The sequence below is a fragment of the Pseudorca crassidens genome, chromosome 1 (assembly GCF_039906515.1).
Source record: "Pseudorca crassidens isolate mPseCra1 chromosome 1, mPseCra1.hap1, whole genome shotgun sequence".
NCBI classification, from domain to species: domain Eukaryota; kingdom Metazoa; phylum Chordata; class Mammalia; order Artiodactyla; family Delphinidae; genus Pseudorca; species Pseudorca crassidens.
In genome coordinates, this window is record NC_090296.1 from 195845428 (window position 1) to 195859818 (window position 14391).

The window sequence follows — 14391 nt, forward strand, 5'->3', positions numbered from 1 at the left end:
TTTGACATCGCTTCTTCTCCATCTTCGTTCACTGAGAATTCCACACACGTGGTGATACCGGCGTCCCTACGTCTACGTCACTACGCCTGTGTTACAGGCATCACGGCGGAATGAGGATGCAGGGACCGCCACCTGGCTTCCTCTGAACCACTGCCACGTGCGTCGTCCCCATGTCGCTCCAGACTCTGGGGACGGCCGAGCTCCGGGACCAGTCAGCCTCCAAGGTGGGACTCGATTTAGCCACGGGGCAACAGCTAAGTCATTTTGCTGAATACCTGAAACTAACGCCACATTGTAAATCAACTCTATTTCAATAAAAGCAAGTTAAAATAAATGATGGCGACAGAGTTAGGAGGTGAGAAAAATTGTCTGATGCCAAAAAGCACCTGAGCTGAACTGGAAAGAAGGTGTTTCTGAGGAACTTGGTCAGAAAACGTGGCAGGCAGTCTTCGGGCTTGGGTTGTCTGTCTGCAGCTGTGACACGTGGTCCTGACCGCCTGCACCATTATTTGGAGACTCAGGCAAGACTAAAAATGTCTAATAAAGTGTGCTTCACGTTGATAAGACTCTGGAAGCAAGAAGAGAATTGTATTGTTTAGTCTGGCAGAAATGACTAAAGCAGTCATAACTGAAAACCATGCGCCTGCTTCTTTGAGCTTTGTACACAAAACGCTCTTAAGTCCATAGGGTTTGGTAACGGGGCGATTACTTGCAGTATGTGAATGGACTGATTTCCTCTTGGCCAGAGAATACACGAGGCAGGGAGATTACCCACCTTACGGAGTATTTGCTGTGCCCCCCTCTGTGGATGGGCCCACCGCTATCCCTTCACTTCCTCTATCGAATACAAACCCTGTCACACACCTTGCCAACCACTCCTCACCTGTGGCATCGTTCCTCGGAGGCACGCAGAGGATGGCCCAGCCGGAGGTGGGACCACGGGAGAGGCAGGAACCCCCAACCCACTCTCTCCGCATCCCAGTTCCGGGATCCAGGCCAGGCAGCACAGGGGCTCTGCCTGTGGCCCTCTCCCCTCTCAGAGGGAGGACAGGTGCGGAGTTGAGAAACCGAGGGCTACGGGCGCTCCCCTTAGCTTCTGCCCTGGCGCAGGGCAGGCACCGGAGTGCCCTCTTCCACTTGGGGTACCTGCCAGGGATTCCCAGTCCCCCCCAGGACTGCAGTCTTCTCCTTCTTCAGGCCTCGCACGGTCTCTGCTTTCCCCCAACAGAAGACCTCGGCACCATGACCTCAGGGCCACGCAGAAGATGCCTGCCCTTCCAGATCCTTCAGTGGGGGGCACAGGCTTTCATTCCTGCAGCAGAGCTTCCCCGCCTCTGTGCCAGTTGTCAGTGTATCGACAGACGGGTGCCCTCAGGTGTCGGGCACCTCGGCAGGGCCCGGAGCCTCCCTCCTCTTCGCTCTCCACGGTCCCTGAGATGTACAGGTATTACCATTCCCTGTGACAGCCATGACGTGCAGACAGTCTGAATGCAGCAGAGCGTCCTAGCGAGGAGATTCTGGTGAGGATGGGCCCAGTTCCGCCGGAGGCATCTCTGCCCCTCGGCTTTTTAGCCAGAGCATCACTACACGCCGGAGGGGCGGCTGGGTGCAGGGCTGGGGGCTCTGCCCCATGCCCAGGGCGCCGGGCGGACCTGAGCCCTATGGTCCCCACTGAGCTTTTGAAGTGGAAGGTCCCCCATTCTTCTAACCACTCCAGAATATCCTCCCTGTGGCCGCTTCTCTTTTTCTCCAGTTTCACCCAAGGGTAGAGTTGCCCTCAGCCCATCATGCCCTCGCCCTTCTCTGGCCCTGTGCTGGGAACTCAGAAGCAGGTGTGGGAGCCCGTGGCTGTGCCCTTAGCCCTGGTCGCAGGGGACACGGCCTCCCGTTAGCACGCCGCAGGAAGACTCCAGAACTGACACCCACACTCGGCTTTGGGGGGTTTACAAAACACATCCTGCCCCCCAGAATTGCAGGGATATTTTAAAATTCAAATGGGTTATATTTTCTAAGCAAGAGCTACATCGCCTTCCCCAAAGGAGTTTTCAGGCATTTGAAAAACGTTAGCTGGTGAGTCAGAAGTCTCCTTTTACTCCTTCTGTTTTCTCTGGCTCTGAAAATATATACGTATGTATACATAAGCACACGTCACGCTTGGAGGCGTATCTTCTAGGATGTAAGAGTGTGGCGGTTGGAATCCTGGTGCTTGGAAGAGATGGGTCTGTGCTCTGCATCCCAGCACAGCGTTTAGCACATTGTGACGTACGGAGCGTCTGTTCCGTACGTGCACCCTCGTCTTCCCCTGTGCTCGCTGACCTGACCCGCGAGGCCGCTGGGCTGACTTCCCGCGCTCGCGCCACGTGCTTGGAGAGTTCCCAAGGCCGGCAAGCCAAATGTTGCGGCCAGGTCATCGCCTATTTCCAGCAAAATGAGTTCATATCCATTTAGGCCCGTTTTACTGCTCTTTGTTATAACTATTGCCAAGGAGAAACGAGCAGGTTTGGGCACCACAAGGCAAAATAATATTTGAAATTTTAACATATGCTTGTTTCTTAATATTGTAAGCACCCTATTGTGACTTGGGGACTTTTTGTGTTCGTCTTCGATCCTTCTCCCACAGAGTCCGGGAGGACTGGGTGCCCTGGCCTTGGCCTTGGGATGCGCGGTCTCACTCCCCGTGCACAGAGGCGGCATCCTTTGCGCCCGGCGGGGCTGAGTGGAGGCTCCAAGCTCGTGTGGCCTGAGACATTCCATCGCAGAGGCTCTCCTAGCAACATGGCAACGCCAGCAAACCCAACAATGACCTTTTGTCGTTAGCTCTATAAAGCCTGTGGCATGAGTCTCGCCAGAAAATTCAAAGGATATTTTGCAAGCGAAGAGCGATTTCCAGCTGAAGCTTTGAATCGGTTGCTTTTCCTCCAATCTGCAAATATCAAACTGGACCGGCACCAGATGGTCGCTTCAAGAGCAGGACGGACCCAAAGAGGTGAGTCTGGACCGTCCCAGTCCTGGCTCTGGTTAGGGAACCACCTGTGTACCACCGGCAAGTCACTTAACTCTCTAGATCTCCACGCATGAGCAACTGCTCCTTGGCAGTGCAGGGTACTCGCTAACCGTCCAGATTCCTGGGCTGACACCCGTTCTCCTGCTGCATCAGAATCTCTGGGGCTGTGCTCCACAAACGTGACTTTCAACCAAAGGCAAATAGATGACATTGCTGAACAATCGTAAAAGTGCTTAGGTAACTAGCTTTCTAATTTGTTTACTTGGCATAAAGAGGGCCCACGCACCCTTAGAATTGGCCTGTTGTGTATATGGTAGGGAGCGTGTTTTTCTCTAATAGATTTTATAAAGGACTAAACCAACCCATTTTCTTTGCTGTTTCTGATTAGCTATCCTCTATAACAGACTATAAATCATGCACCCCTATCAGGAAAACACTTTAGAGCATGTGTTTCCAATATTGGCACTTTCAAAATATTGAATATTAATATCTGTATTTATTTATATACTGTATTGTGCTTTAGTAGGGACATATTTGAATATGTTCCTAATATTAAAAAAATGTTTTTAAAGGAAAAACGTTGAAATAAGCTTTAAGATTTTGATCAGTGAAATTTTTGGTTTAGTACTTTGTGATACAGTGAGATCAAAACCAGTTTGTAAACAACAGAGATTTACTGTATAGCACAGGGAACTGTATTCAGTATCTTGTAATAAATTATAATGGAAAATAGAAAAAGAATATATATATATGTATGTATAACCGAATCACTTGGCTGTACACCTGAAACTAACACAATATGGTAAATCAACTCCAATAAAACAAACAAGAAACAAATTTCTGATGTTGGTTTTGAATTCGCTTTTATTACTTAGTTATAATAAATGAAAACGTGCTTCACAAAGATACATAGATTTAAGTGGAAGAAGCACCCTTTTTCCTGCACTTACTAAATTATGATACTGATCTTTTAATTCCCTCCGCTAATTATCCCAAGGTTTCTTATGTGCTAGTAAATTTCCATTTTTTCTGAATGTCAAATTGATGTTGTTGAAAATTAGAAAGTGTGGCACTGTTTTACATTTCTAACAAACATATTTAAAACGTGATAAAATTCTTCATTTGGAACAACTGGGGGCAGGTTCGAAAATTCTGTTTCCAGAGTTTTCATGTTTGCAGATATGAGTTTTTACATTGTTTGTGACAGTAAAAGCCGTGTAAATCAGAAACATTCTCAAACATCCAGTTTCAAAATGCTCTTTCCGTAGCATGAATTTCTTTCAAAAGTTATTCCTTCCTCACTCATTTTAACATCATTTTCGCAAATGGACAGATTAAACGTATTTACTTTTTGGAAATGTCTGCCAGACTGTGTGTCAACCCCTTATAACCACACCCCCAAAAAGCCAGCACATTTGGAACATTTGTATTTGTAAAAGAATAATGACCATTTCAAATTTAATCACGTTTTTAAGCGCTTTGCCATCAGATATCTTACAACCATCCGAGGGCACAAGAGATTTTCACGGTCATTCCCCTATTTCTTTCTTTTATGACATCCGGTAGCATTTGGGGGGTCTCTGGTTCAGTGTTTTTGCTGCAGTGACATCCTTGTGACTGATGCTGTCAACGAACGTCCAGGGAGGGACCAGTTCTGGGCGTTTTCCTCGGTGTCCTTTCTTTTTTTTAATTCTGCCAAAGCTGCCACTCCATGAGTGATTATACTTATATGGATACCACCCCACTCCCACTTCTTTTTATTTTCTTTCTATCTTTATCTTCTCCTTCCAATTTTATTGAGATATACTTGACATACATCACTGTGTAAGCTTAAGGTGTACGGCATCATCATGTGACTTACATCCATCATGAAAGGATAATCGCAATAAGTTTAGTGAACATCCGTCATCTCCTACAGATAAAAAATCAAAGAAATAGAAAAACAATTTTTTTTCCTTGCGATGAGAACTTGTGTTAGGATTGACTCTCTTAACAAATTTCCTATATAACGCACAGCAGTGTTGATTCTACTTATCATGTTGTACGTTGCATCCCTAGGACTTATTTATCTTAAAACTGGGAGTTTGTACTTTTTGACCACCTTCATCTAATTAAAGAAGCCATACTTTGATGAGCACGTATCTTTGTCTGGTGCGTCTTTTCTCTGGCAGCCCATATGAAAGCACTTCTGCAGGTATTTCATTATTGAAACAATCCAGCCGCTCAATTATGGAGTCGTGTTAGAAGGCTTTCAACGTTCATTCTTGCGGCAATCAGCCCACAGTTTGTAATTTTTTCTAACACTTTGCTTGTGTCTTCTAAAGGGTTTTCTAACTAAAGAGAGCGCTTTCATTTTCCATTATTGCTTTATGTAAATTATTTCTCTGCTGCAGTTTCTCTAACAGCGTATTTGCTATTAGATAAGAAATCTCAAAAGTAGCTTCTAAATATTATAAAAATTTCGTAAATTATTTTAAAATCCTGGATGGAGAGTCACACAACCATACACTTCAAACAAAACAAGAGGCTTAGTTTTTTATATTCTGGAATTTTGATTTTAAATTGCTTGCTAACCATGATAATTTTGTTCTGTCATCTTCTAATATAGCAAAGGAACGCTATACACTTAGGTCAGTGTTCATTGTTAACAATAATAGGTGTGAAAAGCTGTATTTCAAATAGACTTTTTGTAAGAACTCTTTAATTTGAGAGAATTTTAGATTTACAGAAGAATTGCTAAGATAGAACGAAGAATTCCCATATACCCTTCATTGCAACTTCCTGTAATGTGGGCGTCTGACATAACCATAGTAAATCCATCAAAACTAAAAAATTAACACTAATAAAGTATTATTAACTATAGACTTTATTTGAATTTCTCCAGTTCTTCCATTATTGCCCTTTTTTTCTGTTCCAGGATACCATGTCACCAAAAGAGTCAGCAGCCAATGCCACGTAATAATTTTGTGAAGATTTGTTTAGTTAAAACTAGATGATATTATTTGGCATTCCAGTTCATCAAGAAGAGCTCACTGCAAGTGTTACAAGATGCTGAAAGCAGGGGTGGCTTTGTCCCTTTCTTTCCTGCTGTGGAACCAGGACTCTGTTTTCCACTGGACCGGAAATAAGGTTGGTCTAGCTTGTCGGCCGAATTAGGGGCCAGCCTTCGTATGTTTATTAAATATTGGGGAAACGTTACTTCTTCCTTGCCTTTCCTTTTTAAAGACAAAAATTTGTATCTGTAAAAATTCTCAAATTTCCTTTCTATAGCAAATGCCCCTGCTATAAAGAGAGGGCCAGGGTCTTCGGTACCCCCTGGAGCACCCACATCCCATTTTGGGGAACACGGCTCTATATTATATTCATGCTCCTTTGGTGGTCCAGAGAGTCAGCCCTAAACTTGTGCTCATGTTCACAAGGGCTAAACTGGGAAAACTGGACACTTTCAGTGTCTTGTTCTGACATGTGCCTGAATTATGGTCTATAATAAACAATTATCGAGTAACCTATTGAGGCAATGAGTACACCCAAATAAATTTCTCCAGGAAGCACCTCTTAGACCATCGCTCAACAAATCGTTAAAACTTCTGGTACTTGTGGCAGGGTGGTGTGGGGAAAACCCGGGGGTGGGGGCTGAGGGCCGATAGCCCTGGGGCACCGTGTCAGTCACACCACAAACTTGTGTGACTGGAAATTGAATCCTCGATAGCTATGTCATTCACTTACTGAAGGAACAGATAATGTCGTGGATACTGTTCTGTGCTGCCTGATCCCCCTTCAAGAAGGAGCGACTTCTCCCGCAGCTGCTGGGGATGTGCTAGAAGGCCCTTACCGTCGACCCCCTTTGGGGATTGCCTCAGCTGAAGAAAACTGCCTCACCCCAGGCCCGCCTCCTCCCAGGACCAGCCAGCATCCAGTGCCCGATCGATGGGGCATGAAGGCCTGGCTCCTCCTCCCATCTTGGAGCAGCTCTGAGGGGCCATCCAGTTTCTGACTCCTCAGGGGTTGGCTTTGCTGGGAATCCGTCGCAGACCAACTTCTCCCTCCATCCAATCCTGCTTCCCCCCTCGCCTCCACAGGAGCACCCCCTAACAGATGTTCTGTACACGAGTCTCAGCTCAGAGAATCTGCCTCCCAGAAGACCCACCTGCCACACAGAGAAGTCAAACAAGCCAAAACAGTGTGCAAAGGAAAATAAGCACACCTGTGCTTGCGGATGCATCCAGAGATGGTCCTGAGTGTGTGAATGTGTACGTATAAAACAAAAATACGTGTTTTGGGACTTCCCTGGTGGCACAGTGGTTAAGACTCCGCACTCGCAATGCAGGAGGCCCAGGTTTGATCCCTGGTCAGGGAACTAGATCCCACAGGCATGCCGCAACTGAGAGCCCGCCTGCCGCAACTAAGGAGCCCGCCTGCCGCAACTAAGGAGCCCGCCTGCTGCAACCAAGACCCAGTGCAACCAAATAAATACTTTTTAAAAATGTGTGTATGTATATATGTGTTGGCCATTTTCTTAGAAAAATGGTAGCATCTTATGCTTTTTTATTTATATCATATTTTAAAATCTTAAAATCTATTTTTACATAGTGATACATAAAGTTTTAAAATCACTCGGGCTTCCCTGGCGGCGCAGTGGTTGAGAGTCCGCCTGCCGATGCAGGGGACACGGGTTCGTGCCCCGGTCCGGGAGGATCCCACATGCCACGGAGCGGCTGTGCCCGTGAGCCATGGCCGCTGAGCCTGCGCGTCCGGAGCCTGTGCTCCGCAACGGGAGAGGCCACAACAGTGAGAGGCCTTCGTATCACAAAAGAAAAAAAAAAAAATCACTGCCTACTATGCCATTGTATGGACACACCATGTAATGGCCACCGTTTGAGTCCGACTGTTTGCTGTGCACTCTTGCACCCTCTTTGTATTTATTCAACACGTATTTATGGAGAGCCTGTTATGTGGAGACACTCTTCTAGGTGCTATTCTCTCAGGCTTCACTTCAGCCTTAAAAAGTACCTCCTGTGATTATCCTGATTTTACAGAGGAGAAAACTGAAGTTTAAGCAACTTGCCCAAGGTCACAGGATTAGTGAATTCATAACCAGGCAGCTGGTCTCCGTTGCTTCAGCTTTTAACCCCCCCACTAGCCCCCTCCCCAAGCCCCCTTCTGATGGGTAGTCAGGCTACATGCAGCTGGCGGCTGCTATAAGCAATGCTGCAGTGAACATCTTTTCTCATGTGTCTCTGGGTGCCGTTTCCCCACGTGTAAAAAGCGCTGAGAAAGGGAAACAGGTGAGCTCATTATCTTACCGGATATCTGTTAGCAGTCCCAGGTCATTTTAAAAGGTGCCTTTCTCCAAAATTAGGGATTTAAGGAATCAAAAAATACTACGTTCCATTCTTAATATGAAAATCTTGGGTTAAGCCTTTGAAATACTTCCATGCTGGCCCTGCGTGTTGGATGCATATTTGCAGATAGGGTAATACCTGGATTACCATCACCAGCATCCCTGGTGGGAAATGGAATGTTTTTATTAAAATTTCTCTTGTTTGCGTTTCAGGAAAGAAATGAAAGCGGATCCACAAGCCAGGTCTGGTTTTAATCAGAGCCTAATCTTTATGAGACAACGCAAGGCTGAGAATTTTTTAATCTGATATTTTGAAAGAAAAATCCGTGTTCCAAAATGATACAAACCAATCAGCCTTAGAAGAACGATGGAGAAAAGAAATCTCTTGCATAAAAGAGAAGCAGGAAATTCCAGAGAAGTTTCACAGGGAGGAGGGGAAAACCCAAGGTCTGTATCGCTATTTATGGTCTTACTTCTTCGTACAGGGTAATAATCTGGTTTTGTTGAACAACCGAAATTCAGTTGAGAGGGAATCACAGCATTCTGTCTCCCTGAAGTGAGAACATAACTGAACATATTACAAACCCACTCTGTGTCCCATGATCCATCGGCCCTTTAGATAAATATTTCGTCCTCTTCAAGGACTCTTCCCATTGTGGTCACAGATCCATCTCATATTAGATGATTTAATACCTTAGTGATTTGGAACGTCTCTGTAGACATTGCTGAACTTTTTATATTTTCATGTACCTTCCACTGATGGGGGGCAAAAGTTCCGATTGGCAGGACTTCAGGGTGGGTTGTTGAAATTTATAATCATTTTCATATAATGCTCGGCTAGAGTGGGGATAGTACAATCTCTATCTTCCAATAAGCTGCAAAACTATTAATGGATTTCTAGGTCATGTTGTTCAGGGTTAACACTCAGTGGAATATATTTTCCATTAAATATGAAAGTGCTCCAAGTACGTTTTATACCAGGTGTGTTAACTTTACTGTTTCCTGGAGTGTCTATAATTTCAAAATTAATCAAGTCTTCTTTTATGTGCTTTTGCATGAATTCTGGCTTTCTTTTGAACAGTCATAATGACTCAGAGATGGAGACTAAAAATTGGCAAGAAAAAGCCAATAAAAGCATAAAGTCCAGAGTTTCAGAGAAATGAGATTTACCAAATGATATACAGTATAGTTCCCTCGACCGGAGCTTTCAACGTTATATTTATTTGAAAGTGCCTCGTTTAGTGTTTATTTTTGCCAGTTTCATAGCAGGAATCAGATCACAAGGATTCAACGAGCAAATCAAACACCATTTTAAAATTCATCCTTGGAGCATAGGCGTGTCTCTTCTTATTCCATTGTCTTATCTCTTTCCAAAGCAAGACATTTAAATTTTTATGTGACTAAAATCGTCACACGTCAGAATACCGTAGGACCTAAAACTCCAAATGTTTTGGCTTACACATTTCAATTTCCTAACTCCACTGCAAAAAGAAAAAGAACACTGGATAAATTAAAATAGCTGGTGTCTTCCTATCGTTAGTCTCCATTTATTCCTCTTTGCGTACATCATGCGTGTTTACTCGGATAAATACAATTGCCTTTTCTTCGGTTGCTTAAATCTCTTTGTCTATGAAAAGTAGAAAGAGCTCATCCATTATTTAAGTTACTATTTCTATAACTGAATTAATACATACATCTACCCGAGCAAAGAGGTTGACAGAGTGAAGGTCCGCACAGAGGTTCCGCTTGAAGTCCCACCTGATCTCTGTATGGATACGTAATAGTGAAAGCACGTTGCCAGAAATACCAGGTTTTAGTGCTATGATGATTCCGTAAATGATACTGTAAGAGGAAGAGACCCTCAAATATTTTCAACATTTAAAAGGATGTTCTCCTAGTTTAAAAGATGCCTCTCTTACTCTCTTAATTCTCCAGGGCACAGAGCAGGAAGTCAGAGCTGTTACATTCTGCTTTGTTGAGTGTAGGTCAGGCTGATGTATATCGATTGCCCTGGATTTTTCAATATAAAAACTTGGAGTTTGAGCTTTCCTTCAAGTTATCAGTCCAACCTCACTCTGCCACTGCTTGGGTTCCCCCAACTTCAGTTTCCTGGCTGTGACCCCCAAGATTTACACTGGCCCCAGTGGCTGCCTCTGTGAAGGGAGGACGTGAAGCGGAAGAGAATTTCAGGGCAGCCCCGGACAGGGAGTCAGGGGAAAAACGTGAAGTTTGCGGGAAAGTAGGGTCAGGCCCTTGCCCCATAGGCCTCCACAGCTGAACCTGCGTTCGTGTATTTGTTTCATAGATGAATTGACATACTTTAAGGGAAGATGTATTCTCTTCTGAAATAGTGCCTTGTACATTGCAGCTCATGGAAGATGGCCCTCTGTAGTGGTAAAGTGAAAGCACACACACACCTGAGCTGTTGGCAACGTGTATTTTTAAAACAAATACATGGGGCTTCCCCAGTGGCGCAGTGGTTGAGAGTCCGCCTGCCGATGCAGGGGACACGGGTTCGTGCCCCGGTCCGGGAGGATCCCACATGCCGCGGAGCGGCTGGGCCCGTGAGCCGTGGCCGCTGAGCCTGCGCGTCCGGAGCCTGTGCTCCGCGGCGGGAGAGGCCACAACAGTGAGAGGCCCGCGTACCACCAAAAAAAAAAACAAAGAAAACCCAAAAAACCCCCACAAATACATGGTAGGGGGAATGTGGGAAAGAGACAGAGAACAGAAGAACTGATCAGTAACAGGCGTCCTGCTTAGAGAGGTTCATTTAAGGAATTGGCCCATGTGATTGTGGAGATGGGCAAGTACAGCGTTTACAGGGCAGCAGCGGGTAGGTTAGGCTGGGGCTCAGGCAAGAGTTAAGTTGCGATCTTGAGTCCAGAAGCCGCAGGGCAGGCTGGCAGGACTTGTGTGTGGAGTCTTGAGGCAAATTCCTTCTTCTCCCAGAACCCTCAGTGTCTGCTTCAGCTGATCGGATGAGGCCCACCCACATTACCAAGGGTAACTCCCTCCAACGTCAGCCGCTCGTAAGTGTTGATCGTATTGACAAAGTATCTTCACAGCAACATCTAGACTAATGTTTGACCAAACAACTGAGCCCCATAGCCAGGCTGACACATAAAATTAACCCTCGCAGTATTTTCCCCCATTATAAAGGAGGAGACTGGGGCTTGAAGAAGTTAAGAACTCGCTCGAGGTCAAACCACGAGAGTGAAGTAACACTGTGCAGCCTCAGTGCTTATGCTCGTAATCACAGACCCTGGCTGCCTGCTTAGGTTACTTGCTAACTTAGGGAAGACGCTCTAAAAGAGAGGCACTTGAACCTGGTAGGTTTTGATTTAAGGCAAGGGTTTGAAACACAGGGCAGACAAGATAGGGTAACAAGGACCAGATTTACCCTCTTGCCTGAAATGACTGGAAACAGAGATAATGTATGTGAAACAAGAGTCTGAAAGACCCTGGATATCGGGTAGTAAAGGATAGCGATCCTTGAGAGACGAGAAGCAAACCGGGGTTGGGGTGGGGGGCATCCCTAAAGGAGGGTTTCCCAGCAGTGGGGCAGAGGAGGGCACCCAGGCAGGTCCCTGTGATCTCCCTAAGTTGAGGAGACAGCTGAGAGTCTGGGGAGGCCAAGGTGGCTAGAGTTAGCGGGAGAAGAGGGGGCCATGTGGAGAAAGCCTCCAGAAATGTCCAGAGTGTCTCCCCTGAGGCTTCAGCTGACAACCTATCAGCAAGCGTGTGTGAGGAAACCCCCGAGGCTGGGGAAAGAGCCACCCAAGAGATAAAAGTAAATAGTCTCCGGAGATAACACAGGGCCAGAGCAAAAGAGGCGTCGTCATTCATGGAGATCCAAGTGTGTGCCTTGGTGGTGAGGCAAAGTTAGACCTGGACCACATTCTCTGTGGTTCTGCCCAACAAACCTTCACAGCAAACTTGAAAGGATTGAACCATTTCCAAGTAATTTAACTGTGCTCCGGAGTTCAGAGTTCAAGAATAGTTCAAGCAATACAAAAACAGGTAGTACCCAGCAAGGTAAAATTCACAGTGTCTGGCATCCAATCTAGATTACTAGGCATGTAGAGCAACAGAAAATTTTGACCCATAATCAGAGGAAGAAATAAGCTCATGGAAACTGATACACAGATGCCATAGGTGATGGAATTAGTGGACAAAGATATTTAATAGTTATTATATCTGTATTCAGTGTGTTCAAGAAATTGGAGGAAAGATCACGCATGATTAGCAGAGACATGGAAAATATAAGATACAAACTGAAATTCTATGAAAACTACAACATCTGAGACTAGAAACACACTGGATGGGATCAGAATAGATTAGACATGGCAGAGAAAAAGATTAGTGAATTTGAGGACTTAGCAATAGAAAGTAAATACAGTGAAACATGGAGAGAAAGACTGGAAACAATAAACTATCTGTGCACTCTGGGACAGCTTCAAGTGGTCTGATAATGTGTACTTGGAGGTCCTAGTCTCGGCAAACTAGGCATCGAAGGGAATTCTACTTGATAAAGATTATCAAAGGAAAATGTATAGCTAGCCTCCTACGTGTGGTGAAGGACCGAACACCTTCCCCTGAAGATTAGAAACAAGACAAGGATGTTCACTCACCACCTGTATTCAGTACTGGAGGTTCTAACCAGATCCACTGATAAGGCAAGAAAAAGAAAGAAAAGCCATCTTAATTGGAAAAGAAGTAAAACCTTTTTTATGCGTTGATGACATTATCATCTGTATAGAAAATCTTATGGAACCTGCGAAAAAAGGCCAAAAGAACCAATAAGTGGCTTTAGGAAGGTTGCAGGATGTAAAATCAATATACAAAGATCTGTTATTTCCAAATACTACTAATGAACAGTTCGCTATTGACATTTTTTTAAATTCCACTTACAATAGCATTAAAAAGTGTTATATTCCTAGGGATAAATCTGGCAAAACGTGATTAAGGTCTGCACATTTAAAACTATAAAACATTGCTGAGAGAAATGAAAGGCCTAAATAAATGGGGTGATTTACAGGTTTCATGGGTCAGATAACTCAATATACCGAATATGTCCAATTTCCCCCAAATTCATCTGTAGGAAAAAAAGCATTCCCAATGAGAATCCTTTTTGTATAAACTGACAAGCTGATTCTGAAATTCATTTGGAAATATAAAGAACCTAGGGAAATCAAAACAACTTTGAAAAATAGGAGGAAAGCTTTCATACTACGTTACTTTGATATTTATCATAAAACTACAGTAATTAAGATACTGTGGTATTGGCATCAAGATAGATAAGTAGATCAATGGAACAGAATAGCGTAATTAAAATAGTATGATACTGGTGTCAAGACAGACAATAAGGTCAATAGAAAAAAATGGAGAGTCCAGAAATAGACTCACATCGATAAGGTCAATTTTTTTTTTTTTTTTTTTTTTTTTTTTTTTTTTTTTTTTTACCTAATCCTTGGGTTTAAAGTTCAGGGCTGCAGGTAAGGGGCAGAGTGGCAAGGCTGGTACAAATGGTAACAGTGGCAAGGAACCCAGCTGTCATTGGCAGGAGCCTGTGCCAGGGTGTTGCAGTGCCTGTGTCTTGCTATCCTGGCTCTCTCTTTCTGGTTTTCTTTCTTTTGGTAGGTGTCCTGGGGGATACACCGGAGACAGGTGTCAGCAGTTCTCAAAGGTCAACTTGTCTCATATGTCTCTTTACACAGGTGTAAAGGTAATTCAGAAGAAAGTACAAAGTTTTCAACTAACGCAGATGAAACAGTTGGATATTCTTATGCAAAAAATAATTCCAGTCCAATCCTGGCACTTATACGAAAAGTAAGTCAAAATAGATTGGAGATCTACCTGTAAAAACTAAAATTATAAAGTTTCTAGAAGAAAACATAGGAGAAAATCTTTGTGGCCTCAAGTTAGGCAAAGATTTTTTTACGTTCAACGGCAAAAGAATAATACACACACATACAAAATTGATATATTGGACTGCCTCAAAATTAAGAAATGTTGTTCAAAGGGCACTGTTAAAAAGTGAAAAGAT

The 14391-nt window shown here is 44.3% G+C and overlaps 1 protein-coding gene across 3 annotated transcripts in view; it reads left to right on the top strand.

The window, feature by feature from the left end:
• LOC137206212 (uncharacterized) overlaps nt 1–14391 on the top strand; it is a 192995-nt gene that overhangs the window by 97213 nt on the left and 81391 nt on the right. For 2 of the 3 annotated variants that reach the window (XR_010934537.1, XR_010934538.1), the window contains exons 3-4: nt 8559–8792; nt 14063–14174. Coding sequence is in view for 1 of the 3 variants with exons in the window: in XM_067704980.1 (XP_067561081.1) it covers nt 1229–1444; nt 2621–2817 (413 nt within the window). In the remaining 2 variants the exon portion in view is untranslated. Of the gene's footprint in view, nt 1–1228; nt 1445–2620; nt 2987–5921; nt 6134–8558; nt 8793–14062; nt 14175–14391 lie in introns of all 3 variants that reach the window. The other variant, XM_067704980.1, reaches the window with a different exon arrangement.